Below are 13,361 nucleotides of genomic sequence, written 5' to 3'. Positions count from 1 at the left end.
TTGCTTTTATTTCCATTCCTCTAGGAGAGGGATCTAAAAAAATATTGCTGTGATTTATGTCAAAGAGTGTTCTGCCTATGTTTTCCTCTAGGACTTTTATAGTATCCAGTCTTATGTTTAGGTGTTTGATCTGTTTTGAGCTTATTTTTGTATATGGTGTTAGAGAATGTTCTAATTTCATTCTCTTACATGTAGCTGTCCAGTTTTCCCAGCACCTCTTGTTGAACAGACTGCCTTTTCTCCACTGTATATTCTTGCCTCCCATGTCATAGATTAATTGATCATAAGTGCATGGGTTTATTTCCGGGCTTTCTCTCCTGTTCCATTGATCTATATGTCTGTTTTTTGTGCCAGTACCATACTGTTTTGATTGCTGTAGCTTTTCTGAAGTCAGGTAGTGTCATTCCTCCAGCTCTGTTCTTCTTTCTCAAGATTGCTTTGGCTATTCAGGATCTTTTGTGTTTCCATAGAAGTTAAAAAATTTTTTGTTCTAGTTGTGTGAAAAATGCCATTGGTAATGTGATAGGGATTGCATTGAATCTGTAGCTTTCCTTGGGTAGTATGGTCATTTTAACAATATTGATTCTTCCAATCCAAGAACAGTAGATCTTTCCATTTGTTTGTGTCATCTTCAATTTCTTTCATCAGCATCTTATAGTTTTTGGAGTACAGGTCTTTTGCCTCCTTAGGTAGGTTTATTCCTAGGTATTTTATTTTTTTGATGCAATAGTAAATGGGATGTTTCCTTAATTTCTCTTTCTGGTATTTTATTGTTAGTGTATAGAAATGCAACAGATTTTTGTATATTGATTTTGTATCCATCACTTTACCGCTGAGGTCTAAGAGTTTTCTGGCAGCGTCTTTAGGATTTTTTATGTATAGCATCATGTCATCTGCAGACAGTGACAGTTTTACTTCTTCTTTTCCAATTTGGATTCCTTTTATTTCTTTTTCTTCTCTGATTGCTGTGACTAGGACTTCCAATACTCTATTGAATAAAATTGGCGAGAGTGGGCATCCTTGTCTTGTTCCTGAACTTAGAGGGAATGCTTTCAGTTTTTCACTGTTGAGTATGATGTTAGCTGTGGGTTTGTCATATATGACCTTTATTATGTTGAGGTATATTCCCTCTATGCCCACTTTCTGAAGAGTTTTTTATCATAAATGGTTGTTGAATTTTGTCAATTTTTTTCTGCATCTTTTGAGATGATCATATGGGTTTTATTCTTGAATTTGTTAATGTGGTGTATCACATTGATTGATTTGTGGATATTGAAAAATCTTTGAATCTCTGGGATAAATCCCACTTGATCATGATGTATGATCCTTTTAATGTATTGTTGGAGTTGGTTTGCTAGTATTCCATTGAGGATTTTTGCATCTATGTTCATCAGTGATATGGGCTTGTAATTTTCTTTTTTGGTGATATCGTTGTCTGGTTTTTGCTATCAGGGTGATGGTAGCCTCATAGAATGAGTTGGGAAGTGTTTCTTCCTCTGCAGTTTTTTGGAATAGTTGCAGAAGGATATCTGTGAAGTCTTCTCTAAATGTTTGGTAAAATTCACCTGTGAAGCCATCTAGTCCTGAACTTTTGCTTGGTGGGAGTTTTTAAATTACTGATTTAATTTTATTACTGGTGATTGCTCTGTTCATATTTTCTATTTCTTCCTGGTTCAGTCTTGGGAGATTGTACCTTTCTAAGAATGTGTCCATTTCTTCTAGGTTGTCCATTTTATTGGCATATATTGAATAGTTGCCTGTAGTAGTGTTTTATGGTCCTTTGTACTTCTGTGTATTTTTCATTTCTAATTTTATTGATCTGGGCCCTCTCCCTTTTTTTTCCTGATAGGTCTGGCTAAAGATTTGTCAGTTTGTTTAACTTTTCAAAGAACCAGCTTTTAGTTTTATTAATCTTTTCTATTGTTTTTTTAGTCTCATTTATATCTGCTCTGACCTTTATGATTTCTTTCTTTGTACTAACTTTGGGTTTTGTTTGTTCTTTCTCTAGTTGCTTTAGTTGTAACATAAGGTTGTTTATTTGACATTTTTCTTGTTTGCTGAGGTAAGTTTGTATCACTATAAGCTTCCCTCGTAGAACTGCTTTTGCTGTGTCCCATAGGTTTTGGATCATCATGTTTTCATTTTCATTTGTCTCTAGGTATTTTTTGACTTCCTCTTTGATTTCTTCAGTGATCCATTGGTTGTTTATTAGCATGTCATTTAGCCTTCACATGTTTGTGTTTTTTGCAGTTTTTTTGCTTATAGTTGATTTCTAGCCTCATAGTGTTGTGGTCAGTAAAGATGCTAGATATGATTTCAGTTTTCTTAAATTTACCAAGGCTTCCTTGGTGGCCCAGCATGTGATCTATCCTGGAGAATGTTTCATGTGCACTTGAAAAGAATGTGTACCCTGCTGCTTTTGGATGGAATGCTCTATAAATATCAGTTAAGTCTATGTGGACTAATGTGTCAGTTTCCTTTAGTACATTCACAATATTGTGCAACCAGTACCTATAAGTTCCAAAACATTTTCATCACCTGAAAAAACACCACATACCCACTGCACAGTCACTTCCATTCTCCCCTATTCTAACTCCTCATAACCATCCGTCTTCTGTGTCTATATGTTTACCTATGGATATTTCATATAAATGGAATTGTAAACTACATCATCTTTTGTGTATGACTTCTTTCATTTAGCATAGCTTTTATTTTTATTTATTTATTTATTTTGTTGATTTTTATTTTTGGCTGCGTTGGGTCTTTGTTGTTGTGCATGGGCTTTTCTCTAGTTGTGGCGAGTGGGGGCTACTCTTCGTTGCAATGCACAGGCTTCTCATTGTGGTGGCTTCTCTTGTTGTGGAGCATGGGCTCTAGGCATGCGGGCTTCAGTAGTTGTGGTGCACAGGCTTAGTTGCATCCATGGCATGTGGGATCTTCCTGCACCAGGGCTCGAACCCGTGTCCCTGCATCGGCAGGTGGATTCTTAACCGCTGCACCACCAGGGAAGGCCCTAGCTAGCTTTTAACTATTCACCCACATTGTAGCATTTATGAGTACTTCATTCCTTTTTATGGCTGAATAACATTTCATTGTATGTATATATATATATTACAATTTGTGTATCCACTTATCTGTTGATGGGCATTTGGGTTGTTTCCATCTTTTGGCTATTATAAATAATACTGCTGTAAAGATCTGTGCTCAGGTTTTTGTTTGAACCCCTGTCTACAATTAGTTTGAGTCTATAGTTAGGAATGGAATTGCTGGGTTGTATGGAGTTCTGTTTTTAACTTTTCAAGGAGCTGTCAAACTGTTTTTACACAATGACTGAACCATTTTATACTCCCTACAGCAATGTACAAAGGTTCCAATTTCTGCACATCCTGACCAACACTTGTTATTTTTTTCTTTCTTTTTTTAAAAATTTTAGCCATCCTACTGGGTGTGAAGTGGTATCTCATTGTGGTTTTGATTTTCATTTTCCTAATGACTAATGATGTTGAACAGTTTTCGTGTTGGAGAAATGTCTTTTCACGTCTTTTGCCCATTTTTTAATAGAGTTGCTTTTTGTTGTTGAGTTATGAAAGTTATTTATATATTCTGGATACCAAACACTTATCAGGTATGTGATTTGCAAATATTTTCTTCTATTCTATAAGGTTATCTTTTCACCTTTTGATAATCTCATTTGGTGCACAAAAGTTTTTAATTTTGATGAAGTTCAATTTTTTCATCCTCAATAATATTAACAGCTGACTTCTCATCGGAAACCATGGAGGCCAGATGCAGTAGTATTGCAGGAAAATGGGGCATAAGAGGATGGTCAGGTCTCAGGTGAGTTCCTGTGATGGGCTGCCAAGAAAGGGTCCCTGGCTTCACGCAGGAAAGAATTCAAGAGCAAGCCATCATAAAGTGAAAGTGAGTTTATCTAAAGTGATACACCTTCAACAGACAGAACGCAGGCCATCTAAGAAAGTGAGGGTGGCCCCGAGGTATGGGGTTGTTAGTTTTATGGGCTGGGTAATTTCATAGACTAACAAGTGGGAGGATTATTCCAACTGTTTTGGGGAAGCGGCAGGGGTTTCCATGACATGGGCCACTGCCCACTTTTTGGCCTTTTATGGTCAGCCTTGGAACTGTCATGGCACCTGTGGGTGTGTCACTTAGCATGCTAATGTATTACAATGAGCATATAATGAGGCTCAAGGTGTACTGGAAGTTGAACCTTCTGCCATCTTGGACCTAATCAGTTCTAACCATGTTTTGTCGTATCCCATTCTTCTCAATGGCTATGTCATTCTTTTAATGGTTGTGCCCTGCCTCCTTCCATCTTGTCTCAGTATGAGGATATATTCAGGTGCTGAGAGGAAAAAAAGCTTGTCAAATGAAGTATTCTATATCCAAGAAAACTATCCTTCAAAGATGAAGAAAAATTAACATATGTTGAGCTATACAAAAACAAAGAATTCATTGGTAACAGACCTACCTCACTAAAGGGGTGACATTAGCAAAAATGTCAGCGTAGATAGTTCCAGGGGCCTACCCCTCAATAGAAACACTGAAAAATCGAGTAAAAGTGATAAGAATCAACTTAGTCCGAATTGTTGAAAACAGGTTTATAGCAACCAAGAGAAGGCTGAATCAAGAAAAAGTCAACTTTAAAATGGTAGGAAAGCATTGCAACATTTTTACTTGTACTTGACCTACACCCTTCATCAGCTTGGCAGCGGTCTTGAGAAAAGAAGCTTTCATTCCCAGCATGGGACCCTGGTCCCTGGTTCTAGAGGGAGCAGAAAAGACCTTATTTGCAAAGAATTGTGTTTGTCTGCTTTGACCTGTCTTGGATACTACCTGAAAGACTGGTAGAAGGTGCCTGTCTGTTTCATCTAATTTGGAATTCTCTCAGGCCAAAAAATTGACTACACAGATGGCATTCCTCAGAAACATTGTAAGGCAAATGAACAAACTTCTTCAGCCCAGGGCAAAGGCTTACAGTTGAGGAAAATAATAAATACGCAAACGCCTGGGAAGAAAAGCTAGGGAAAGACTTCCTTTGGGACATTAGGGCTTTCAAAAGTACCTGTGTATAGTGGGTAATTTGGAAAGACATGCATATAACCTAGGCGTGACACATGCTCAGAAAAGACCTGAGAAGATTCTGAGCTTTCATCTCTGGCTGATCTCTAGGCTCAGCACAAACAGGAAGTGAAGGTGAAGGCAGAGTTGCAATTGGCCTGGCTATGCAATAAAGGAGTGCCTAAACATGGAATCAATCTGAGAAAACTGGGAGAAGTTTTTATTTTCCTTTTTTTATTCTTAGGCATTAGGGGACTTTTAGCTTCCTAGCAACTTGTCAAACCCTTATGAACATCTCATTACCCAGTTTTTCCTTTTACACTATTCGGCTGGTCTATTGTTTGCCCCCACTATTATTCACTGCCTCAGGTCACTGCCAATGTAAACAATTACCTGTAATTGTTCTTGACAAACACCCCCAAAGAAGGCTTTTCACACTGAGCTCTAAGGTCAAATAAAGTTAGTCCTCAAAGCAGGGTTTCCAGGGAACCACTGGTCAGATCAAGTCATGATAATTCTCTGGTAATGGAGCTTTGAAAAATCTCCAAACTTGTTCTGATCCTTCCAGTGGCTGGCAGGCTGCTGGTTTTCACTGTGATTGGGGGCTGTTAGTTTTCAAAGCTACCATGGATCTGGAGAGCGGAGGATGGAACTCGTGCAAGTTAAAACGCAACAAAACAAACTTAAAAGTTTTTGCACAGCAAAGGAAAACATAAACAGAACAAAAAGACAAGCTATGGACTGGTAGAAAATATTTGCAAATGATGAGACTGACAAGGGCTTAATTTCCAAAATACACAAACAGCTCCTACAACTCAATAACAAAAAAACAAGCAACCCAATCAAAAACTGGGCAGAAGATCTAACTAGATATTTCTCCAAAGAAGACATACAGATGGCCAACAGGCACATGAAAAGATGCTCAACATCATTAATTATTAGAGAAATGCAAATCAAAACTACAATCACCTCACACCAGTCAGAATAGCCATCATTAAAAAGTCTACCAATGTGAATGCTGGAAAGGTTTTGAAGAAAAGGGAAGCCTCCTACACTGCTGGTGGGAATGTAAATTGGTACAGCCACTATGTAAAACAATATGGAGGTTCCTTAAAATACTAAAAATAGAGTTACCATATGATCGAGCAATCCCATTCTTGGGCATATATACAGAGAAAACTCTAATTCGAAAAGATGCATGCACCTCAACGTTCATACCAGTACTATTTACAATAGCCGAGACATGGGAGCGACTTAAATGCCCATCGACAGATGAATGGATAAAGATGTGGTATGTATGTATATGTCTGTGTATATATATTGATTAACCAAGATGGCGGAGTAGAAGGACGTGCTCTCACTCCCTCTTGCGAGAACACCAGAATCACAACTGGCTGCTGGAGAATCATCGACAGGAAGACACTGGACTTCACCAAGGAGGGTACCCCACGTCCAAGGACAGAGGAGAAGCCACAGTGAGACGGTAGGAGGGGCGCAATCAGAGTACAATCAAATCCCATAACTGCTGGGTGGGTGACTCACAGACTGGTGAACACTTATACCACAGAAGTCCACCCACTGGAGTGAAGGTTCTGAGCCCCACGTCAGGCTTCCCAACCTGGGGGTCCGGCAACGGGAGGAGGAATTCGTAGAGAGTCAGACTTTGAAGCCTAGTGGGAATTGATTGCAGGACTTTGACAGGACTGGGGGAAACAGAGACCCCACTCTTGGAGGGCGCACACAGAAGAGTGTGCGCATTGGGACCCAGGGGAGGGAGCAGTGACCCTGGGGGAGACTGAACCAGACCTACCTGCTAGTGTTGGAGGGTTTCCTGCAGGGGCGGGGGCTGGCTCTGTTTCACCGTGGGGACAAGGACACTGGCAGCGGAGGTTCTGGGAAGTCCTCCTTGGCGTGAGCCCTCCCAGAGTCTGCCATTAGCCCCACCAAAGAGCCCAGGTAGGCTCCAGTGTTGGGTTGCCTCAGGCAAAACAACCAACAGGGAGGGAACCCAGCCCCACCCATCAACAGTCAAGTGGATTAAAGTTTTACGGAGCTCTGTCCACCACAGCAACAGTCAGCTCTACCCACCACCAGAGCCTCCCATCAAGCCTCTTAGATAGCCTCAACCACCAGAGGGCAGACAGCAGAAGCAAGAAAAACTACAGTCCTACAGCCGGTGGAACAAAAACCACATTTACAGAAAGACAGACAAGATGAAAAGGCAGAGGGCTATATACCAGATGAAGGAACAAGAAAAAACCCCAGAAAAACAAGTAAATGAAGTGGAGATAGGCAACCTTCCAGAAAAAGAATTCAGAATAATGATAGTGAAGATGATCCAGGACCTCGGCATAAGAATGGAGGCAAAGATTGAGAAGATGCAAGAAATGCTTAACAAAGACCTAGAAGAATTAAAGAACAAACAAACAGAGATGACCAATACAATAACTGAAATGAAAACTACACTAGAAGGAATCAATAGCAGAATAACTGAGGCAGAAGAACGGATAAGTGACCTGGAAGACAGAATGGTGGAATTCACTGCTGCAGAACAGGCTAAAGAAAAAAGAATGAAAAGAAATGAAGACAGCCTAAGAGACCTCTGGGACAACATTAAACGCAACAACATTCGCATTATAGGGGTCCCAGAAGGTGAAGAGAGAGAGAAAGGACCAGAGAAGATATTTGAAGAGATTATAGTTGAAAACGTCCCTAACATGGGAAAGGAAATAGCCACCCAAGTCCAGGAAGCGCAGAGAGTCCCACACAGGATAAACCCAAGGAGAAACACGCCGAGACACATAGTAATCAAAGTGGCAAAAATTAAAGAAAACATGTTTCTAATGTAGTTCACTTTGCATATCCACATAGCAATTTTAGAAAGTAATTGAAAAAATATTTGGAGTCTTTTAAAATGAGAACAATGAGGGAATTCCCTGGAGGTCCAGTGGTTAGGACTCACCTGGCCCTTTCACTGCCATGGCGTGGGTTTAATCCCCAGTCGGGAAGCTGAGATCCTGCAAACCATGTGGCAAGGCCAAAAATAAAAATAAAATAAAAGAGAACAATGAAGAAATTGTTTTAGGGGTAGGACTTATTTTTAAGAGTATTAGATTATTTTAAAACAATGGGGAGGATTAACATAAAAGTAGCAGAATATATGACAACTGGGATATTTATTTTTAATTAATTATTTATTTATTTTTGGGGCTGTGTTGGGTCTTCGTTTCTGTGCGAGCGCTTACTGTGGTTGCGGCGAGCGGGGGCCCCTCTTCATCGCGGTGCGCGGGCCTCTCACTATCGTGGCCTCTCTTGTTGCGGAGCACAGGCTCCAGACGCGCAGGCTCAGTAGTTGTGGCTCACGGGCCTAGTTGCTCCGTGGCATGTGGGATCTTCCCAGACCAGGGCTCGAACCCGTGTCCCCTGCATTAGCAGGCAGATTCTCAACCACTGCACCACCAGGGAAGCCCCAACAACTGGGATATTTCTAATAATCTTGGAGGCATGATTCATTTGTTTACATTGCCATCCATTCAAGTAACTTAACATGTAAAATTTGTGACTTGCTTTTTATCTAAGGTTGAAAAAAAAAGAAGTAATTAGGAGCCTCTGTTGATCATTACAATTACAAATGTCTTCAAGCAAATATTTAGTGTGAGGATTTAAAGGTCCTCAGTATGAAAGACTAGGGTTCGTGACAGTGCTCGCCTGCCCTGTCTCAGTGTTTCTACCAGGGCACTTGCTTCCTGGCTAAAGAAATTATGTTTTTAAATTCTGAAGCCCCTTGAATGGACAGACTGGTTATTAAATGGTTTCCTCATTCTTGGGAGTCTACATTCATGCCAGAAATTTCTGTCTAAGACATCCTTAAGAAATCAAGCAAGTGAAAAATTCCCAGTTGGTTGACAGCTTCTTATACATTATTTTCGGTCTTGTAAACACTTAACTTCAGTTGTTTTTTCAGCTTTTCTGATCATGAAATTTAGTTAATTCTGACATTGTTAGAATTGCTTTCCTGACTGTTCTGATTTATACCTGATTACCATTCATTATGCTCGGCATGTATGTAGGTGTGATACAATTCAATGACAGCTACCGCCTTTCTAAAATGAGAGATTTGGGTAGTTTGTTGCTAGGGCATAATTTGCAGTAGAAAATAAAAGCTTCTACAATGACAGTAACGTTTGACTTTTTTTTTTTAAAGGATACTTATATGATCTCTGACCTTTCATTCCATCCCCCTTCATAAACTCCTTTTTTTTTTTTCATAGTTTTTATGATACTATTTAATCATGGCATTTTATCTTAACAGACTACATTTTGTCAGATTTCTTTTGTGAGTTTTGTCACTTCTGCTTAAAGTTAAGGATTCCCTTCTCCTTCTCTATCTACTTTGCTAAGTGCTACCTTTTCTGTAAAGCTTTTTCTTTTCTCTTCTAAGTGAGAACCATTGCAGGGTCTTTCCTGTGCTCCCACAGACCCTCAGCACACCTCTGGTAGAGCCCTTACCTCCCCCTTCTCCATATAAAATTGTGAACTCTTGTGGGAACTCTCCCTCTTTACCTGTGTTTTTGTATTCTGGGTCCTTGAAACAATGTGACTTATAGTAAGAATTAAACGTGTTTTTGGTTTGATGAAGGGGATTATGAGAAGTTGTACCGATGCAGGCATATTTTATAAATTCAATGAAAAATTTCATACTTTTTGAGTGTTCCATATAATAATAGATACGATAAAGTAGAGAGAGGTTCTTCTTGGTAATACCAGAGAGATCATTTAGACTGTTGTCCTGTTTGACAAGAACTGACTTTTTTGTGTTTCTTTCCAGCATACAAGACAGTATCAGGAGTTAATGGTCCACTAGTGATCTTAGATCATGTTAAGGTAATACCACTATCATTATCGTCTAACCATTTAAGAAGTTAAAAGCATAGTATTAAGTACTGTTTAGTACACTTTAAGTTTTTTGTTATGATTTTTTTAAGCCATTCCTTGGTCGGAATGTCAGTGCTATATGGAGACAAGAATTTTAGGTCCGAAGTCAGAAGATGGGATTCTAGTACTGGATCTGTTGTGGATTCTGTTTGTGGCTTTGAGTCCCTTGTCTGTAAAATTTAAAATTTTATTTGTTTGTTAATCATACCTCACAGGTTTATTAGGAAAACAACAGTAATATTTGTGTGTTTTATGACTTGTAGGATATTATTTAGATATACGGTATCTGGTGGCTCTTGTCATAGACTACTGTGTGTTATAACTACTTGTTACATTTTTGTCTTCTCTACTAAGTTTTAAGGTCTCTGAGTGAGTAAACAATGTTACTTTTGTCTTTGAGGGCCTGACACTGGTATTCAAGTAATGAATAAACAACAGATTATCTCAACAGTGACTAAAACCATAAAGCAGAGAATAGTTTTTACTTATTCAGTTTGTTGAAAGACTCTTTAGTTACATGGGGTTTTTTTAGCCACACCTATACATAAGAATTATCTTAGAAAAGGAGGCATAGAATATAGTCTATAATTGAATAGACTTCACCCTGGGTGAAGCCTCCTGCCTGAGTTCAGTGATTCAAATATCTTCAGAGGAGATAATTTGTATAATATGCTCTGTAGAACAGTAATTCTGCATTGGTTGTTGTTGGGAGTGGATGAGGGGGAAAGGTACACAGTTATTAGTTTGTTGAGAGAAGTAATGGCAGAAGTATGTTTGGCATGTGGCCCCTCTGGAAGCAGAAAATAAATTGACGGGCTTCCCTGGTGGCGCAGTGGTTGAGAGTCTGCCTGCCAATGCAGGGGACACGGGTTCGAGCCCTGGTCTGGGAAGATCCCACATGCCACGGAGCAACTAGGCCCGTGAGCCACAACTACTGAGCCTGGGCGTCTGGAGCCTGTGCTCCGCAACAAGAGAGGCCGTGATGGTGAGAGGCCCGCGCACCGCGATGAAGAGTGGCCCCCGCTTGCCGCAACTAGAGGAAGCCCTCACAGAAACGAAGACCCAACACAGCCAAAAATAAATAACTAAATAAAATTAAAAAATTAAAAAAAAAAAATAAAGAAAATAAATTGACAACCATTTCTTAAAAGAAAGGGCAAAGTGCACTGTCTCTTCAGCTTTATCACTAAGATATTTTTGTGCATGACAAGGTACCTATACAAATTAATTGCAAGATTAAGCATATAGCTTACTCCTGGCCACAGTTTCATACTAGTCTGCAGTTTGATTCCAAGCCTCAGTATACAAGTTGTACAGGGTTTAGGCAGGTGCCCGTTAATATTTTGTGAAAGGATGAAGCATACACTTTTATTTTGGGGGAAGTATTGAAAGAATTATTTGCTTCTTTGTCCTTTATTTCTTCTTTTTTATATACTTTTTATTGGATAAAATTTTTGACTCATATTTTAAAAATATGAAGCTTTTATATTAGTAAATGTATTTTCAAAAACAGTTAAAAATATTCATGCTTCAGCTATGTTAAGCGCTGAACTCAGCACCAAAAATACACAATACAAATACATAAGTGTCTAATTGGTAAGTGCTATGAAGGGTGAGTGCAGGATGCTATGAGAGTCAATAATGGGAAGGACTTAGAAAACATCTTGGGGGAAGTAATTTTAAGAAAGCTGGAAAAGTTTTATTGAATGTTTGTTTGGGGTATAACTCCAGCTGAGGAAAAACTGGTAAATAAAGTTTATGTAGTTGTAAGAATGGCTTTATACCACCAGATTTAGAGTGTTTTTTGTTTGTTTTTAGTTTTTGGCTCCTGTTTTTAACTTAAAACATACACATAGGATCAAGGAATAGATAATTTTATACAAATTGTATCCGAATAGATGATGATGGAGACTGCTGTCCCACTCATTTTCTGAAGGTAGCACATCTTTGATTCCCAAACCAGACAAAGGCTAGTATCAGAAAAGAAACAATGTAGCTATTCTCATTTACAAGCACAGATTCCAAAATTCTTAATAAAAATGTTCTCATGTATTGGATATTAGCAAAAATACACTTTAAAAACTCAACAGAATTATGACAAAGTAGAATTTATCCCAGTAATACAAAGATGATTTGATATTAGCAAATGTCAGTATAAGTCAGGTCATTCATAGATTAAGCTAGAAAAAGCTTACGCTCTTCTCAGTAAATACGGAATATGTACCTGATAAAATTACTTGTTTCTAAAAAACAAAACAAAACAAAAGAAGAAGGTGGTCTTAGAAATAAGGGGTAGAACAACCTTTTAAAACCTCTTTAAGGATATCCACCATAACCTACAGCAAACAGCGTACTTAAGGAGAGACTCTAGAAACATCCCCATTTAAATCAGGAACAAGATGAGGACACCTGTTGTCAGTACCACTATCCATCTTTGTTCTGTCTTTGTGCTTGGACCCTAATCAATGCTGTGGGAAAAAGGGATTAAAAGGAAGAGGCACAGCTGTCATCATTTCTTGGTAGTATGATTAACTAAACAGAAAACACAAGTCATTCAGTGGCCAAACTATTAGAAACAATGGTGTAAAACAGTGTTGCTGGATACAGAGGATGTCTATAGAAATCAGTAGTGTTTTGTATGCCAGAAGTAACTACTAGAAAAATTAGGAACTTTTTACAAAAAACTGTGAAACTTTGTTGAAAGACATAAAAGAAGACTTCAAATAACTGGAGATTCCACATTCATGAATGAAAAGACTCAGAATAGAAAAGATGTTGATTCTCTCCAGGTAACAAAATCAGTTAGAAATAGAGTAAGAATAAAGATTTGGTGAGGGAGTAAGCAGATATTTCAGTGGAGCAAAGTTAAGATTCTTAAAACCAACTCTCCTCACACCTGAGAATTTGACTTGGTAAATGATAAAGGCTACATTACAAGTCGTGCTACTTGTAGCACAAATTACATTTGTGCTACTCAGTAAATATTGTTGGGGTATTTGGCTTCCTGTATGAAAAATAAAGATAAAAATGAGAAAAAATTACATACCAAAAATAAATCCAGATGGATTAAAGACCGAAACATGAAAAACCTATTAGAAGACAGTCTAGAAGGCCATTTTTATGACTTCAGATTGGAAGGTTTTCCTACACAAAAGACACAAATCATAAAGGAAAACAAGTCATTTTATTGCAAAAACTTCTGTATGATAGGATACCATGAACAAAATTAAAAGACAAGGAAGACTGGGAGCAGATATTCGCAAAAGGATTGCTATCCGGAATCTATGAAACTTACCTAAAAGTAAATAAGAAGAAGCAGATGTAGTTGAAAAGCGAGGAAAAGATAT

The 13,361-nt window shown here is 38.6% G+C and overlaps 1 protein-coding gene across 1 annotated transcript in view; it reads left to right on the top strand.

Moving 5' to 3' along the window:
- LOC137763459 (V-type proton ATPase subunit B, brain isoform-like) overlaps positions 1 to 13,361 on the top strand; it is a 53,141-nt gene that overhangs the window by 35,978 nt on the left and 3,802 nt on the right. The window contains exon 3 of the mRNA XM_068541970.1: positions 9,908 to 9,963. Coding sequence (XP_068398071.1) covers positions 9,908 to 9,963 — 56 coding nt within the window. The remainder of the gene's footprint in view (positions 1 to 9,907; positions 9,964 to 13,361) is intronic.

This window comes from Eschrichtius robustus, chromosome 4 (assembly GCF_028021215.1).
Source record: "Eschrichtius robustus isolate mEscRob2 chromosome 4, mEscRob2.pri, whole genome shotgun sequence".
NCBI classification, from domain to species: domain Eukaryota; kingdom Metazoa; phylum Chordata; class Mammalia; order Artiodactyla; family Eschrichtiidae; genus Eschrichtius; species Eschrichtius robustus.
This window is presented reverse-complemented; position numbering and strand designations above follow the sequence as displayed.